Source organism: Scomber japonicus, chromosome 22 (genome assembly GCF_027409825.1).
Source record: "Scomber japonicus isolate fScoJap1 chromosome 22, fScoJap1.pri, whole genome shotgun sequence".
Lineage (NCBI taxonomy): Eukaryota > Metazoa > Chordata > Actinopteri > Scombriformes > Scombridae > Scomber > Scomber japonicus.
In genome coordinates, this window is record NC_070599.1 from 11015957 (window position 1) to 11032183 (window position 16227).

Sequence of the window (16227 nt, forward strand, 5' to 3'; positions counted from 1 at the left end):
TTTTAAAGAGCCTGAAGATTGTGAACAAGGCTGAAATGTTTCTAAATTACATCATAATTGATTTTTTCAATGATTCTCTCATATTTCTATATATGAGGGATCAAAAAGGTTATAAATGTAACTTAAAACTACCCTTTGTGACTATGTGAATGTTCTGTCCTTCTCTGTATATCTTCAGAGGCTTTTGACAGGGAGTACCGCCAGGCCTACGATGAACTTAGCGCAGAGCAGCTCAAGTCGCTGCACCGCATGGATCGCCCACCCAGCCCCAGCATGCAGTGGTGCCTTAAATGCTTCGGACCGCCAGTTATCTGACCCCCACTGAGAAGCAAAATCGGAAGAATTAAGTGCAACAGCAGGAGGGAAGGGGAGCATCCAGGATAGGTGGTGGGCTGGGCAGTGTGAGCAAAATGTGATTTAAACACCTCCAAACACCCAAACATGGTACTTCTTCCCCTTTTTTGAAGACGCCCCCTGTCTGCTTTTTTTTATTTTTACAACCTTTTTGCTCATCATAGATTTTCCAAGCAGCACCTGCAAGTGGAACTGTCTCTGGAAACCGATTGGAAAGCTGTAGCGAATCTTTGGGGACTAGTTGAGGTGTGTTTCTTCACAGATGGTGTATAGAATGATTCTTCACTGTACAGAATGTATTGACTGCCCCTAAAGTGTAGGCACACAGTATCTGTTTGTGTGTGTGTGTGTGTGTGTGTGTGTGTGTGCGTGTGTTGATGTGTGTGTTTGTGTGTGTCAGTTCCCAGTCTTGTAGCCTTTTGCCACTTTGCTTAAATCTGTCTAACTCTCCTTAGATTAGATCAGTCTGAGTGGGTTGAGTAGTGGACCGTGTACAGACTCTGACTGTTCTTTGTGCACTTTCTAAAAAAAATCCACCGCCTGTCTTTTTGTATATATTTTTTACTTGGTGGGGGAGGATCTGAAACCAGGGTTGCCTATTTTTTTGAGGCAACAAGTCTCAACGCTTTTTCGTCTTAATGAATGTTCAGGTCTGTTTGTTTGTCATTGTAAATGTGCAAGTACAGAGTAGGGGGCCCTCTGTTTTTGTGTAAATATGTTGGCAGCATGCGTGTAAATGGGAGAGGACCGAGGTCATGGACAATCACTAATTACCACAACATTCCAGATGCCCCGCAATCAGAACAAGTCTTGATCAGAAGTACTGATCTCTGCATCAACACTCTAACGCATGTTTAAAACCAGACATATGGAGGGAGAGATCTTTATTTTAAAAAATCAATTGGAAGTGAAAATGTGTGCCACACTACTGAAAAGCAACCATTCCCACATCGTAAAATAAGACACATGTTCTCTTGCAGGGAAAGACAAACCACAGTCCAACTTGTGTTTTTAATGTCTACATTTTTAACAGTAGCATATACTGCGAATGTTCAGCTAATAATACGCCTTATAGTCTTGTTCAGTTACATCTGTATTTCACATTAATCACAGAATATCACAGTGGACTTGTGGCATAGAATAAACCATTAAGGTTTGTTTTTTAAATCGGGTGTATTATTTGCTTACAAGATCGCTCTTATGGTTTACAGACAGTAGCTTTGAATAAATAGTGTTAGCATTTAGAGCTGTATGCTACAAAGGGCTTTTTCAGAACTGCTGATCAATGTCAAGGAAGACAAATTTTGAAAAACATGACATTCCTCTTAATGAAACACAGGAAGAAGAAGAAAAAAAAAAAGCTAAGTGCTGTAATGAACTGTTGAGAAATGAGTGGTAATGGTTACTTTGTAGACTTGGGAGAGTGACTTGTACAGATGAGATAATGTTGTAAAATATTCAATTTGCACTGCTTGGATTAAAAACCTGATCGTAACCCAGGGTGAGGACGAGATAAAAAGCGCCTCAGAATATTAACAACAAATAATAGTTTTCCCTCCAAAACAACAAGAAATTATCAATTATTTATTTTTGTATTATTGACATTCGGATTGCAGAAAGTGTAGTGAAGTAGCATTTTTATCACTAACAATCCTTTTAATGTGTCTTAAGGGATTCTACCCTATACTGACTTTGTACATTTATCTCCTTTATGGCAGAGGATGTACAGAAGAGACTGTTCTTTAACAATACATATAAGTGATCTCTTACCGTCCTGTGGAAAGGAATTGAATGTCTACACAGAAGTGCGCTGCAATAAATGAGTTTGTGACCTGATTGAAAACTAACGTGTGTGTGCTGTTTTTTTTTTTACCATTTAAAGACATCCTCACTTTGTTCTCCATCTTTCTCTTCACTGTTTTTCTCTTGGGTTGGCTGCTGGTCCAGGGTGTCATACCTGCTCCTCCTCACCTAGGATTTCTTAGGTTCTATTTAAACATATTGCAAGCCTGACAGTGCAGGGTCATCATCATGTACAACATTTACAGCTGTGATGTTTTCCAGAATATCCAGGCACCATTCAGTCTCACTTTCCACTTGTATTTAGTTATTCTATGAGGCCAGCACAGGTCTCCTTTAGCCAAGAAATGTGCCTTTTGTGAGTGCATGTTACACAACAGGGTCTTGCATCATTTAGCGTTTTCATGTGATGGTATTTGCTTGTGACATTGGGGCACTCACTTTTAGTTCATAGGCTTTTGTGGTGTCTGTTCAGTATCACATCTGGGGAGGATTGCATAGTCTTGCTGCAATATCCTGAATTAGTGAGAATCAAAGACTAGTCAGGGGCTCAAACAAACACTGACACATGTTCTTCTAGCTATAATCATTCCTCTTGTTCATCCTGGCCAGCTACAGATCTCCTCATAATGCACTTTTGATGTAAATACCCTCATTCTGTGCAAACATAGATTCAAAAGTTTATTTAAAGACAAGGCTTCAGCAGTCCAAAATAATAAAATCAATTCAATGTCTATCAAAGTTACTATCTTATTAGGGCCAAATTCCTTTTTTTGTTACTACTGCACTTGATTCGGGAAAAAACACTTGTCAATTGAAATCACTGGAAGCGATTCACTGTGAGTAATTCAGATGGCTAAAGCCTCAATCTCTTTAGATAGAGTTTTTTAATACTTGTATTTGCTTGTCCCTTACATTCGTATTACAGTAAGAAGCATTAAATATAAATTATCAGCTCATTAAATATTGCTTACTGAAGGCTATAGTTCTGATTTTGATATAAATCGTGCCCTTCCGCCATGCGATATAGTTCTCGAACCTGAAGACTTGAGTTTCAGGTAAAGCGCATTGATATCTTAATTAAAAGTTGTGCGGTCGCAGGTGAGTCTATTTAAAGAACAAGGGCGGTTTAACACAGTAGACCAAAGTTTTGTGTGTGAAGTGAGGCAAAATGTCACTGAGGCGGAGGAGAAACGAAGGCAAATCCCAAATGAAGGAGCAGCTTAGCAGAGAGATGCGACACAGCAGACTGACTCTCTTCATTCAGCAGTTTGAGAAAGAAGGTAGCTAAAAAAATACCCCACGTTAAGTTTTTACAACATACATATGAATCCCGAAGTGCATTACATTTTCCTCACACAGCACAGGAGCGTATGAACGAGCTGGAGGGCAAAATGGAGAACATGTTAGCAACGGTGGACAAAGTGTTTAAAGTGGAGCTTATGAAGATGCCTCCCTCGCTCCAGAACACACGCATAGCTGATTTAATAAGCGGTGAGATGTGCTCATTATTCAACACGTGATCATTTCCTCGTCTAGAAGGTTTATAATTGGTTATTGTTGTCTGTCAGAGGAGGACATCTCAGCCAGTGATGTGTCTATTGCTATGAGGGTGAGTTGAGTCAGCAGATTTATTCAATCATGCTATAATCTAGAAATGTTTTACTTTATATTTTAATAGAAGAGATGATTGTTTTTGCAGAATGAATCTCTGGAGATGCAGCAGTCCCTCAGAGTTCACCGTAAAAGAGGTGATGATCATGACTTTCAAGCACAGTTAAATTTTGCAACAACAAAAAAAAATTATAAATCAAATTGTTTCCTATGCATTTTTATTTTTTTATTTTTTTTGTAGTGAAATCAACAGATTCTGCACCAGCTCAGTCCACCCCAGCCCAAAAGTCCTTAACCAAAGCCTCCAAAGTAGGTGATGTTTCAGTACCCCTGCCTGCAAACACACACCTGATGCAAATGAATGGGTCTGTCAGATTTCTGCAGAGCTTGATGACAGCTGATCATGCCAATCAAGTTTGTTGGAAGAGGGGGAAACATCTAAAACATGCAGGACAGGACAGGACAGGACAGGACAGGACAGCCAAACTGATGTAGCAAGTAGTTCATTTGTGCTTTGAATGAGACTTTTAAACTTTTCAATGTATGGAAAAATGCTTGCATGGGTAATATCTATAAAATAACTTTAAGATTGAATAAATGGTCAAAGGTCATGACTGATAGTGACATTTGGTATTTTTTTCACTATGCTGTTGTAATTTTATTCTCTTTTCTTAACTGAGGTTTTGCAATTTGACAAGCTGTTGTGAAATGGACAGAATCAAAGCACATACTGATTACCCAACAATTAAGAAAACATGGAGAATCAATAGTTACATCAATAATGCATGCAAGATTGGCACTACAGCTGTATGAGTCAGCCATTATATCTTCATGAGACCAACCTAAGACACACTTTTAGCAGGCAGATCAGCTCATCTTGCATCTGTCTGAACATGCAAAATGATTTTTTCATTTCACAAAGTGATCTGTGTAGACAAGTTATTTGAGTTTATTTGTTTTTAGGGAGGAAAAGGAACCAAAAGGACCAGAACATTAGTTGGTAGCAACTCCACTGGAAATGTCAGGTAAGACTGTCATTATGTTATTTATGCTTAACTTTTGATTTATGCAGGCCTTTACATTAATGTTAATTATCTTTCAGAGGATTTTCAGTCACCTCCAAAAGAACTCAAAGCTTGTTGACCAAGACCACCGAAACTGTGCCAGCCAAACCTAAACTCAGGTCTGTTATTGCTGTCATGAGACTTTTTGATTTTTATTGTAAAGAATTGTTCTCAGTGAATTGAATTTCATTGTTTTTTGCTGATACTTTTCAGATCTAAGGGGTAATAATATACTTAAGTCAGCTCCTAAATGAAATAAATTGACTGACTGGTAATTGTCATGCTTGTCCAGGTCGGTGGTCTCTGCTGGTGATATGCACTGTGCACTGGCAGGATCTGCTGCACACATCACTGTAACCACAGCACAGGGACAGGTACTCATCATCATCCTTGTTACCAGCTCTTGAGGAAGACATGATGTATTATGTGAAAAGTGTGTGTGTGTGTGTGTGTGTGTGTGTGTGTGTGTGTCAGCTCTTCAATATTAAGAATCAGAGTTTCCTCACTGGTTTATTTTGAGTTTCTTAGGATCGTGCAAACATATAAATGTGGTTCTCTTTCATCCTAGGCTGTCTGCTTTTCTGAAGAGACCAAGGATGAAATTAACTTTGACTTGCTGGATGATGTGGCATGGTGTCAGATTCAGAAGCTCTCGGTAATACAAAGCTTGTTTTGTTTTTTTTAGGTTTTTTTTTTTTTAAGTGACTGTTAAGTCTGTAGGCTCTTTGAAGTATATGGTGAGACATTTGGAACTGTACATCTGGTAAAGTCTTCTCCTCAGATGGCATTTTGCATTTTTCAGAGACTGATGGAACATCTGTCAGGACGAAACCGCTGCCAACATTGAGCAACGATGCCCGAAGATCAACTGTGACCAGAATTTTGATTTTTGTTGTCAGTTATTCTTTGGTTGTCTTTTTATGTGTGTTTTTATAATATAAATAAAACTTATTTAGTTTTGGATTACCGTCTGTCAAAATGTCTTACTTGACTGATCAATGGAGTGTTTGAATTTAGAAAAGCAGGCAAGCAGATAAATGGTCACTGTTTTCTCCTAATGCAGTTCAATAAAAAAAAAAAAAATCAATTTACCATGGTGTAGCAATGGGAAGTGTAAAGTCTTATCCTGGACATGACTGTGTGATTAGAACAGACATTGTGCCACATTGATTTTATGGTTTATGAGTCATAAACTGAAACTTTGATTCTTTGAGATTCTCACAAAATGACTCCATACGTGTGTCAAACATTGACTCATTTAGCAAGAATCTCAAAGTCTTAACCTCTAAGGAAAGTAACCTTTGTTTTAAGTGAAGGAATAAAAGACCCAGTTACTGCAAAAAAACTGTTTTCCAGTACATGTTTAATGTAGGGATAAAAAAGCAGGGTTATGTTTTACTACATTGGCAGGTAAATGTCAATTTCCTATCTGCAGACAGAACTAACAAATCTGACATCTTGGTTGACATGATTGAAGCAAGAAGTAGAAAATAGCATTAAAGCATAGAACTACTTTTTATACATGTCCAACATTGGTTATAAAGTCAAATCTTTTACTACAAAGCACAAATATTACCACAGGATATGTTGATTAAAACACAAAGCTGTCATAGATCACTGTTGTTGCTGTTCCTGCTGCTGCTGTTCCTGTTCCTGCTGCTGCTGCTGCTGGGAATCCATTGACTCCATCTCGATCTCATTGAGAACCTCTCGGGATGGCTGGGTGGAGGGACGACAGGAGGATTCAGCTTGTGTCTTCTTGGGCGTAATCTGGGGGTAAAATGGACCCACCAGCCAGTTGAGCGGTGTGTTATTGACCAGATAATCCATGACGTTGTCCAGGGACTCTTTCATTTTACCCAGCTGGATTTTGCTGTTGGTCAACACGCTGTCTGGCAGGTCTCTCAGCACTTTAGCCTTGCTGAAGTTGTTGTAGACCAGTGTTGCCGAGCGGCCAACGGAGAACACCTCCTGCTGGACGTGGTTGGGGAGACCCTGCAGGCTGGAAACGAGGACCAGGCAGGTGGTCTGGAGCTGCTGAGTGAGGGAACGTGCCAGAGCCAAGGTGCGAGACTCAATGGCCTAGATAGAGGGAAGGAGCAGATTTTAAAGGTACTTGTTTGTTTACACTTACATTCACAAATGTACTTATCTCACTGCATATTTGACGTATCCTCCTCCTCCTCCTCCTCCTCCTTACCTCTGCCTCGTGGCTGCTTTCATGGTTTGGACCATTGGACCTCCACACCACCAAAGAACTCAGCTTGTCATTTACCATCTGGTTAGCTCCGTCAATATTCTTTCTGCCATATTCAATCTGGAAAGAACAAACCATTTAAAAGTTGATTTGCTGTGCATGAGCAGTAGAAGAAATCATCTGCTTAACATGACATTTAAAGGCAGCAGTCTAATGAATATTAAGGAATTTGGCATCGTTTTTAAATTACTTTCTCATATTTTACTAGTTAGAAATTGTCCCAGATCTTTTCAGTTTCAAGTCATGAAAAAGTGACTTTGGTCCATTATTATTATTATTATTAATGAATGAGGAAACCCACCAGGTCAACAGTGGAGTTCAGCTCAGAAATGAATTCCATGCTTCGCTGCTTGCCATCTTTTATTTTGGCCAAGGTCTTGGCGGCTGCCCGCTTTCTGAGCTTGGTGGAGAGAGAGCCCAGGCGCACGTAGTAGCTCGGCTCCTTCATGTCAAAGCCTTTCACGGTTTTCGCCTCCAGCTCTGTCACAAGGGAAGGAAAACGTGAAATGTTCCATTAAAGAAGACAAACAACATGAAAGCTCAATCGTGAAAACCCTGACGAATTAAAAACGCTAGTAGACCATTGTCTGGCTGATTTAATCCCTTCTTATCTGCTGTGAACTGCTACAGCATTTTGCATGATCGCTTTAAAGCCTTGAGGAATGCGGTCATCCACAACAAGCCACAGTTCACTCTAAACAACAACTCCTTTAACAACGGAGAAAAACAGACCACCACCACATATTTGGATTCTCAGAAGAGCATAATCCGATAAATCCTGTTTTCCTGGAAACTGGACCGAATCCATGGTCAACAACATACTCCAGCTGCTTCTTAATAACTGACCCTTGATACTGTTTGTCATAGAGGCTTAATCTTAGTAGCCTTTCTCACTTAATATTTCATACAAACTGTGGCGCATGAAGTCATACACAATCTTTCTGCCTCCTGAGATCTAAAAAATATATTGAACTAAGCTCAAATAGGGAAGCTACACTTGTAAAAAGGGGTCATGAGTAGATTTCTGTATTTTCAGGGGTTACACAAGGTTTCTCTGGCTCTGAGCCCACTCACCCAGCTCGTCCTCTGTCAGAGGCAGGTACTGCTCCACCAGGCTCTCAGATGTTGAAAGTGCGGTGTCCACTCCACTGCACACCAGCCTGGCCACGCGGCTCTCCAGCACTGTGCTGACGCTCCCGTTGACCACAGCCTTGGTCTTCTCCACTCTTTCCTGCACCGCACCCCGAGTCTTTTCCACCATGACGGTCAGGGAGTCAGACACTGTGCCCTTGGCCCCAGACATGACATCTTTCGCGTTGGTTACCACATCCTTGGCACTGGAGACAATCTGGGCAGGGACAATAAAACATGGACAAATAAACTTAGCTGTCCTTGGAGTGATTGCAGCAAAGGACATGTTTAAAGTGGGTAAAAAGACAGCAGTTGAGAAAGACATAGATTACAGCCCGATCATGAGGAGATTGGCTCACATTACTGTTGGGAGGATATTGTGTAATTTAGCCTCTTTATCAAACCAGTGCGTACCTGCTCAGATGGTTGGTGAAGGATGGGCAAGTTTTTCTCAATCTTGTCCAGACCTTTACAAGCCAGATCATTGGCAATGGCAACTGTGGGTAACAAAAGAAAGACACCAATTAGAAAAAGATTAGATAAAAAGGTGGATAAATATGTGTTTAACTTAGTCCCAGTGATTAAGAGCAAACTAGGTGAAAGATCATGATGATTAATTATCAGCTGCCTGCCTTGAACTTCCTGTTTAGAGCTCACCCCGTATGACTCAACCTGTAAGCATGTAACTACCCTCACACTTTTGTTTTGACATCCTACAAACTTTAAAACCAAGATATCTAAAATGTACACCCAAAAGCACTTACTCTGAGGTTCCAGCTTGTCGATGATGGGTGAAGCAGTGGTGTAGGCCACAGAGGAGATGGTCCACACTCCTTGCTCTGCTGCCTCACACACGGACTTGATATAAGGGTGGGTGCCCTTGGTGTTGGAGTAAACGCTGGACACCAAGCCATAGGTGGAACTCACCAAAGGAAGGCTGGTCACCCTCTCCACCACACTCTGTGAGGAAACACAAAGGGAATTTATTTAAAATTAATATGAACACATTTTCCATTAATGAGAGATGAACTATCCTAGCAGTACAAAAATGATTAATTAATTCATTAATTTTTACATTCCAAAATAGTAATAAATGATGAGACAGCTACATGGTGATGTATTTGAATAGTTCATGTTATGGCACTTTACTTTACATTAAAGAAAGGATATAGCAAAACTATTCCAGAGTTGACATTAGCTAAATAACTCTAAATATAAAAGTTTTTAAAACAAACTTACCTGATTTGACATAACGTCTGCTGCTGCCATATCTGCTGCTGAGAAACACCTGTAGAGATAAAACAATAGACAATGTTTCTATTGTTCCTCATGAAAACCAGGAAAAGACTGTACAGAAAGTTAAATTATCACTTCCGTATTACAGTAACATGTCTTTAGTAGCGACATAATGACTTAAAACAACTTCACTACAGCTGTCACGTCGTTAAATAAAAGTAATAGCCTACTAATAGCGAATAGGAGACTCACCAATCGATATTAGATATCCGAGTCGGTCAATGAGCTGACTGTTGATGCGTGTGAGGTGTCAGTGGCTCTATCTGTATTTATACTCTATAATTATCGCGAGATGTAGCAGGGAGTTGACGTAAGCCACTGTAAAGTTTCTAGGGCAAAGGTAAAAGGGGTAAAAGTTTAGTCGGGGAATTCCTATGAAATCATCATTGAGGGTGCAATATTTCTTCACATTTCATAAGTTGGTGACATGACAAGCTTTTCATTATACGTTCAGACTGTCTGGGCAACAATAAGCCTGAAATATATTTGAAAATACTTAACCCACTATTCCTACATTATCCAAACTCTTTCTTGTAATAACGAAACTGAAAATAGCCATATGGGCTATAAGTACAAGTGCACACCTACAGGGGGGCTTTAGGGCAAAAAATGAACTGAAATAATTATAATAAGAAAAATAAGAAATGCTTTATTGATCCCGAGAAATTTAAGCACCATTCAACAGCACCATCATCACACACAACAATAGAATAAAATAAAAATAAAGAAACAAAAACCTAAAAAAAAAACAGAGGACCCCCTCCCCCCCTTAAAATCCTTCTAATAACAGATGCTATGAGTCGCCTCCTTTGCTCAGTTAATAATCCAGCTGAAAGTATACAGGAAATCATGTGGACACTGGGCTCAGACAGGGCTGATCATATTAGAGGCCACATTAAAAAACACACACACACACACACAAAAGAAAAAACATGCTACCTTTAAGGGTTCATCATGGTGTGAATTCCCTGATTGGTTGATAATGGTGGACAATCCAGGATCTACCTGTGTTATTCATTTAGTTCAAATGTAATAATCAGTGTCTGAAAATGAATTACAGTGTCTGTGCGTACACTCTCATTATCCATCCACCTCATATGCAACAAAGTCAAACATAAGAACTGGATGAAATCTGGATCACCTATTTCTGAAGGATGCCAATAAAGCAAATAGTAGCACTGCCTTTTATGATTTAAGTGGTAGTTAATCTGAAGTAAAGTAGCCCACAAAGCAAAATATTTTGTTCTAGATTTTAATGTTTGGGGCTTTGATTGGCACATCATTTTCTGAGTAATGTCTTTAAAAGGTTTCCAGTATAAATTCTTCAGTTTTAACCGCACGTGTATGTTCAGTGGAGGAAAATATTGAACATAAAAACTGTCCAGTTCAGTTTGAATTCACTGTCAAAATTTTCATTTGCTCTTCAGCAAAGAAAATCAGTGTTGCTGTTTACTTGCTTTCACATTATTTGTGAGCTATTGTGTAATTCTTGGAAATTGATATAAGATATAATTAAACCAGACTAACACCTCTCTTGATAAATTTCTGATTACTTACTTGAATGGCTGAACAGTACCACATGTCAGTGTCTTACCCACAGACGAACAGGTTTATGTTTGCCAGTAGCTCATCAGAGCCAGATGTGTGGCCCTGTTTCTAATTTGAGAGCACTTCACTGTTTTTTATGTGTCATTGTTCATTTCTGTAGAGTAGTGAATCTACAGAATATCTGGTCAGCATTTCTGTATGTGTTATTTTTAAAAAAGGGAGTTAAAAAAAAGTAAATGAAGTGTTAATCCAGTTTCTGTGCATACATTTGGAAACCTTTTGAGGAAATGTGGGCTCTAGTCAAAATCTTCACTGAACCAATATGGATAACACATTTGGATCCTGGATCCCGCAGACAAACCTCTTGGGGCCCATTTTTCAACCTTTTTGTAATTCAAATAGGCCCCATATGAAAATGTTGGCAACACTAAACCACAGTTTGTTAAGATTCTGTCTGAAGGAAGTCCCTATAATAATTTACAAAAGAATTTAGAGAGTATATAACGAATCAGAAATATACTATAAAGTGAGTCGTACTGTATATAGGCCAGCCTATACATACACTCACATACCCTCACACATGCCACGTTGTGATGGACATTGATCTAATCATATTTTATAGTCCACGTCATATTCATTGCTTTGATTGGCCTTATGTGATACGATGCCAGGCAAAGTACACTCAGTTGATCAAGAATGATGACGAAATCTCCTGTGAACATTTCCATTGGGTTTTAAGAGGTGTAATGTTTGGCCTATAACTGTCCTGTGATGTAATACCTTCTGATATGTGTTATAGACTTAAAGGATTACCCTGGCTTCCACATATTTTAAACATGAAAATGTGGGAAATGTAGTGTGTTTATGTCCAGATATGAGTGCCTGAAGGTGAAGCTGTCCATCTGCATAAAAACATGAGTGTTTTAAAAGAAACAACCTGCTTACACTTAACAAAAGTCAAATTTAAACAGACAGAACCAGTGAGGCACTAAATCTAAATATTTTACTGCATATCTTTTGAACATTGGTTTCCAATATTAATTCAGTTATGTTGTATTGGTAAACTTTAATTAAACCCCCACAGAGCTGTGTTCGTGCATTTGGCAGAGCAGTTTTACCCATCTTGTGTAAATACTGTTCACTCTGACTTCAAAGTGACCTGATCAGGGTCACTTTGGTTCAGTGTCCTGACTTGAGTTCTCTTGAGTCACCGTAAAACTTGTATTCATACAGATTTTACTTTTTACATTCCTGTTTATGTTGTATGTGTTTGTCATGTGTGATGTCTCTACGTGTATTAAGCTGCTTAGACCCTAAATTTCCCCTAGGGAATCAATAAAGTTCCTATCTATCTATCTATCTATCTATCTATCTATCTATCTATCTATCTATCTATCTATCTATCTATCTATCTATCTATCTATCTATCTATCTATCTATCTATCTATCTATCTATCTATCTATCTGTCTACCTACCTACCTACCTACCTACCTACAATCAGAATGACAATATCATTAATAGGTTGCAAACATACTGTATAGGGAAAACACTGATATTGATGTATGTACTGTTAAACAACTAAAATATATCATTTGATCAGACATTTAAATTAAATATAATGAATAACAATGTACTTGTTTTACCTTTTACCTGATGACCAAATCAGTTAACAAGGACTTTGTATGTACTTGTTGCTGATATAAAATGTGTATCTTTCTAGCATTTACTGATATATGCCACTAGATGGCACCAAAGTAGACAAAGTTATTACTCTTAACCCATGAGCAGGCAGCCTGTTTCTTGCCCAAATATTTCCTCTTTTTGAGTGTTTAGGTCCAGAATTGTGGCCACTCTAGTTGTACCTACATTACACCCAGTGCTGTAACTGATGATGTTGCTAGTAAGATTGTTTTTTATATCATAACATATTTCACATGCTGGATTTTATGCATCATATGTGGAGCATGCAAAAACATGGTACCTGGTATGTTTAAGCAAAACAAATGGGGAGTGCCTGGTTAAACCCACAACTACATCTAGTTCATTTATTTAACTGTCATGTAAATAAAGTACTCTTCATCTTCTTTAATTTGGTAAGAATGACACATACACAATTGGAGATGTATTGAGTGATGCACTAAAGCAACATACGTGCAAGGGAACAAAAGGTATACAAACAGGATATAAAATGAGGTTTAGGAGACAATCAGTACATATACATATAGATGAGAGGAAACAGGTCAGTGATGATCTGAGCCAAGTCTCTACATGCTTTTCTCTTTCTACAGACAGTCAAGATGAAAAGAGGGATCAATCACGGAAGCTCTGCCCTGCTGTTTCCCGTGAGGTATGCTGGTGTGCAGGTGGCAGCGGGGGGTTGTACAGTCTAGCAGAACTGGAGAGGAGATCCTCTAACGGCGTCCCTCTATTGTGCCCTCCGAGACAGGCAGGGCTGTGGGCAGCGTGCCAAGGCTCCTGGCTGGGTAACAGATACCTGTGGGCTACTGGGAAAGTGTCACACCTCCGGATCACACACAGTCAGAGGCGCTGCATGAAGAAAGAGCGCAGACAGTAGGAGAAAGACAGTGGGAGAGTGGCTGTCCTTTCATGCTGTTTAGATCAAGAGGAAAAAATGGAGAGACGCAAGGGAGAAAGACAGAGATATGTCTTTGGTGCAGAGGTATGCTTTGGTTAACTCTACACTGCTGATGCCTTAAATACACCTGCTGTCAGACAGTATAGCATTCTAGAGGACTACTAGACTGCTGGACTGTCTATCAAAGCTATAAAACCTGTGGAACAAATTACACTTTGTCTCAATCGCTTACAAATTATAACTGGGCTTATTAAATAAACATCTCAAACTATGACGCCATCTACCAAAAGACAGACCCATTTCCCAAAACTATAAACCCCTCATTTCACTCCTGTGCTTGTTCAGAGAGCACTGGCATTCAATATCATTAACTCACGTCATCACAGCTGGAACCCAATTAACACACAGTTCACTAGGTGGAAACACTGAGAGTCAAAATTGTTCACACACCAATCAGAGTCTCAGGATAGATAACAGGACCCAGGGTCAGTCCACTTGTTTTGAAGCAATGAATGAACAAAAAACTTAAGAATAAGAATAACTCCTGATTTCTTTCTTTATGTTTTTTCCATTAGTTTTTTTTGGTAAATACATGGAAATGATTTTACTGCATTCTACATTCTTTATCAGCAGCACATTTTTACAGTACATTTACCTTTTCACTCAATTTCAGTTTATTTTACTACATTATGTTGAAGAATGGCAAATTTTGAAAGTGTGTTTTTATATCGTGTTCATTGTTTAAAGAGACCATTATTCTGCTGTGACAGGTTTTCACAGTGTTTTGAATTGATCTCCACAGTGTATAATGGCTGTTTTGTAGTGTGTCTCAAGGCAAAGGTTGGTTTAAATGTAAGATCACATGATTTTAAGTGGAGAGTTTGGTTTTGAAGTTTGTGAAGATGAGCATGATGAGTTTTGGAAAAATGGAGCATAATTTCAAGAAATGTGTCGTAGTAATTAAGATAAACTAATAAAGTGGAGTTATGAATCATTTAGTCAAACTACAGGCACATTACACATTTTGAATTCAAAATAGATAAAGGTTAAATACCTTCTCTTACAGATAGAAAGTGTTCTAACATGTTTGTCAACGTTTTTACCTTTGCAAGTCTTGTGACTGATTCATTTGCACACACAATAATATAATAACATAATCATTTATGGCCTAAAGCATTGATGTCATGATTGCAGCTGTTTGCTAAAAGCCACCCATTATTTTTTATCTCTGCATGTGTTGAGTCATGTCAAAACAAAACTTTTTGGCTCTGTTTAGAATTAAACAGTTTTATTAAATGAGCTTAATAATCAACGAAGCATTTGGAAAACATATCGCAATATAATTACTGTAGGATTTACCGGAACAACAGGAAGAGGACATTTAACAAGCAGCGCAGCCATTGTTGAGAAATGTCTGGCTGTCTTTTTGATCAAGTAGGGGTTGACTAACTATTGGCTGTTTTCTTTGTGAATTTACACCAGAATTTCAACATCTGGGACCAAAATTACTTTAAAAAAAAGTTGTAACCCTGCTGACAAATTTGGCACTGTTATTAGTCCCAGCATCAAACCAACCACAGAGCTGGAGAAGTGGTGCATGCAGAAATGAATTACATCTTTACAAGATGATGGCCATCCTCTTGAAATAACCATTACTTCAGCCTCTAATACACATCAGATCTATGTAGACAATGTGTGTTTAGCAGTGCAGGAACCACAGATTTATTGCAACAATATAGACAAGAAGAGTCTTGTTAAGCAGGGCTCTGTGCACCTGTTGGATGTAATCCTCAAATAATGACTCTGGCTCATTAGCTAAGACATCCAAGTTAACCGTCCACATTTCCCACTGAGAGGATCAACTCAGAAAATGAGTCAACAGCTATACAAGGTTAAAAGTGTGAGAAAAGGTCAGTATGTGACCGTTTTTAGTTTGAAAATAGGATCCTCTGTATTTGTAGGGGACCACACCTTGGCCTTGCTTCTACCCTGATGATGATTTTCATTAATGATTTTCTCAGGGAGGCAAGAAAAAAAAAGAAGTCTCAGGTTGCGTTGTTGGAAGAGCACCACACTGGATGCTGACCTGTGAAGCAGGCACAGATAAAATTGCTAATCCGGTCAATGAGCACATACTTTGAGTTGGTCAGATGGGAGATGAGACAACGACCACAGAAGGCTTTCCTTCGTGTGCCTTGGACACCGTCCCACATGACCCTGCCATGTTTCGACAATATCCCGTCACAAGCCATTTTCACAGAGCCGCACTGGGATTAACAGGGTTGCTGTTTGTGCTGGCAAAGGGGCAGCAATTCACAGCTATATTTTGTGGGTGATGTTGCTGACAACCAGACCGAGTCCCTGCAATTATGATATAATTAAGAAGGATCTAAAAGCAAATGTCCAGGCTCTGCTGTCCGAGTCAGTGTTTACAGAAAACAGCTGCTTAAATAGGCACTTAGAAGGAATTAGAATAACATTTTTTATGTCCCAGCGTGTGAGTGTGTCTCTGTCTGTGTGCAAGTGTGCATATATGCGTGGGTTGGCTATTTGGGCACCTACACAG

General features: G+C 39.1%; 3 protein-coding genes across 5 annotated transcripts in view; 2 read left to right on the forward strand and 1 right to left on the reverse strand.

Annotated features, from left to right (window-relative positions):
• dennd4c (DENN/MADD domain containing 4C) overlaps positions 1–2197 on the forward strand; it is a 35385-nt gene extending 33188 nt beyond the window's left edge. For all 3 annotated transcript variants that reach the window (XM_053342904.1, XM_053342906.1, XM_053342905.1), the window contains one exon: positions 179–2197. In XM_053342904.1, coding sequence (XP_053198879.1) covers positions 179–315 — 137 coding nt within the window. In that variant the 3' untranslated portion in view covers positions 316–2197. The remainder of the gene's footprint in view (positions 1–178) is intronic.
• Positions 2198–3325: 1128 nt separating this feature from the next.
• On the forward strand, positions 3326–5789 carry cdca9 (cell division cycle associated 9). Its single transcript, XM_053343077.1, has 10 exons — positions 3326–3437; positions 3517–3648; positions 3726–3766; positions 3857–3905; positions 4010–4077; positions 4732–4793; positions 4871–4951; positions 5125–5206; positions 5401–5487; positions 5635–5789. The coding sequence occupies exons 1-10, from the start codon at positions 3326–3328 to the stop codon at positions 5677–5679; spliced, it is 759 nt and encodes a 252-aa protein (XP_053199052.1). The 3' UTR covers positions 5680–5789.
• A 384-nt stretch (positions 5790–6173) lies between these two features.
• plin2 (perilipin 2) lies at positions 6174–9752 on the reverse strand. Its single transcript, XM_053343486.1, has 8 exons — positions 9709–9752; positions 9460–9508; positions 8985–9180; positions 8635–8717; positions 8164–8437; positions 7391–7569; positions 7033–7149; positions 6174–6914 (listed from the first exon to the last, which is right to left on the reverse strand). Exons 2-8 carry the CDS (start codon positions 9487–9489, stop codon positions 6447–6449), a joined length of 1347 nt encoding a protein of 448 aa, XP_053199461.1. The 5' UTR covers positions 9490–9508; positions 9709–9752; the 3' UTR covers positions 6174–6446.
• Between the last annotated feature and the right edge of the window lie 6475 nt (positions 9753–16227).

Coding starts and splice junctions, on each gene's coding strand:
- cdca9 (XM_053343077.1), top strand. CDS start 3,326: ATGTCACTGAGGCGGAGGAGAAACGAAGGCAAATCCCAAATGAAGGAG. Junction 3,438..3,516: donor TCAGCAGTTTGAGAAAGAAG/GTAGCTAAAAAA, acceptor TTCCTCACACAG/CACAGGAGCGTATGAACGAG. Junction 4,952..5,124: donor CCAGCCAAACCTAAACTCAG/GTCTGTTATTGC, acceptor ATGCTTGTCCAG/GTCGGTGGTCTCTGCTGGTG.
- plin2 (XM_053343486.1), bottom strand. CDS start 9,489: ATGGCAGCAGCAGACGTTATGTCAAATCAG. Junction 9,181..9,459: donor CAGACGTTATGTCAAATCAG/GTAAGTTTGTTT, acceptor GTTTCCTCACAG/AGTGTGGTGGAGAGGGTGAC. Junction 7,570..8,163: donor TCTGACAGAGGACGAGCTGG/GTGAGTGGGCTC, acceptor CCCTTGTGACAG/AGCTGGAGGCGAAAACCGTG.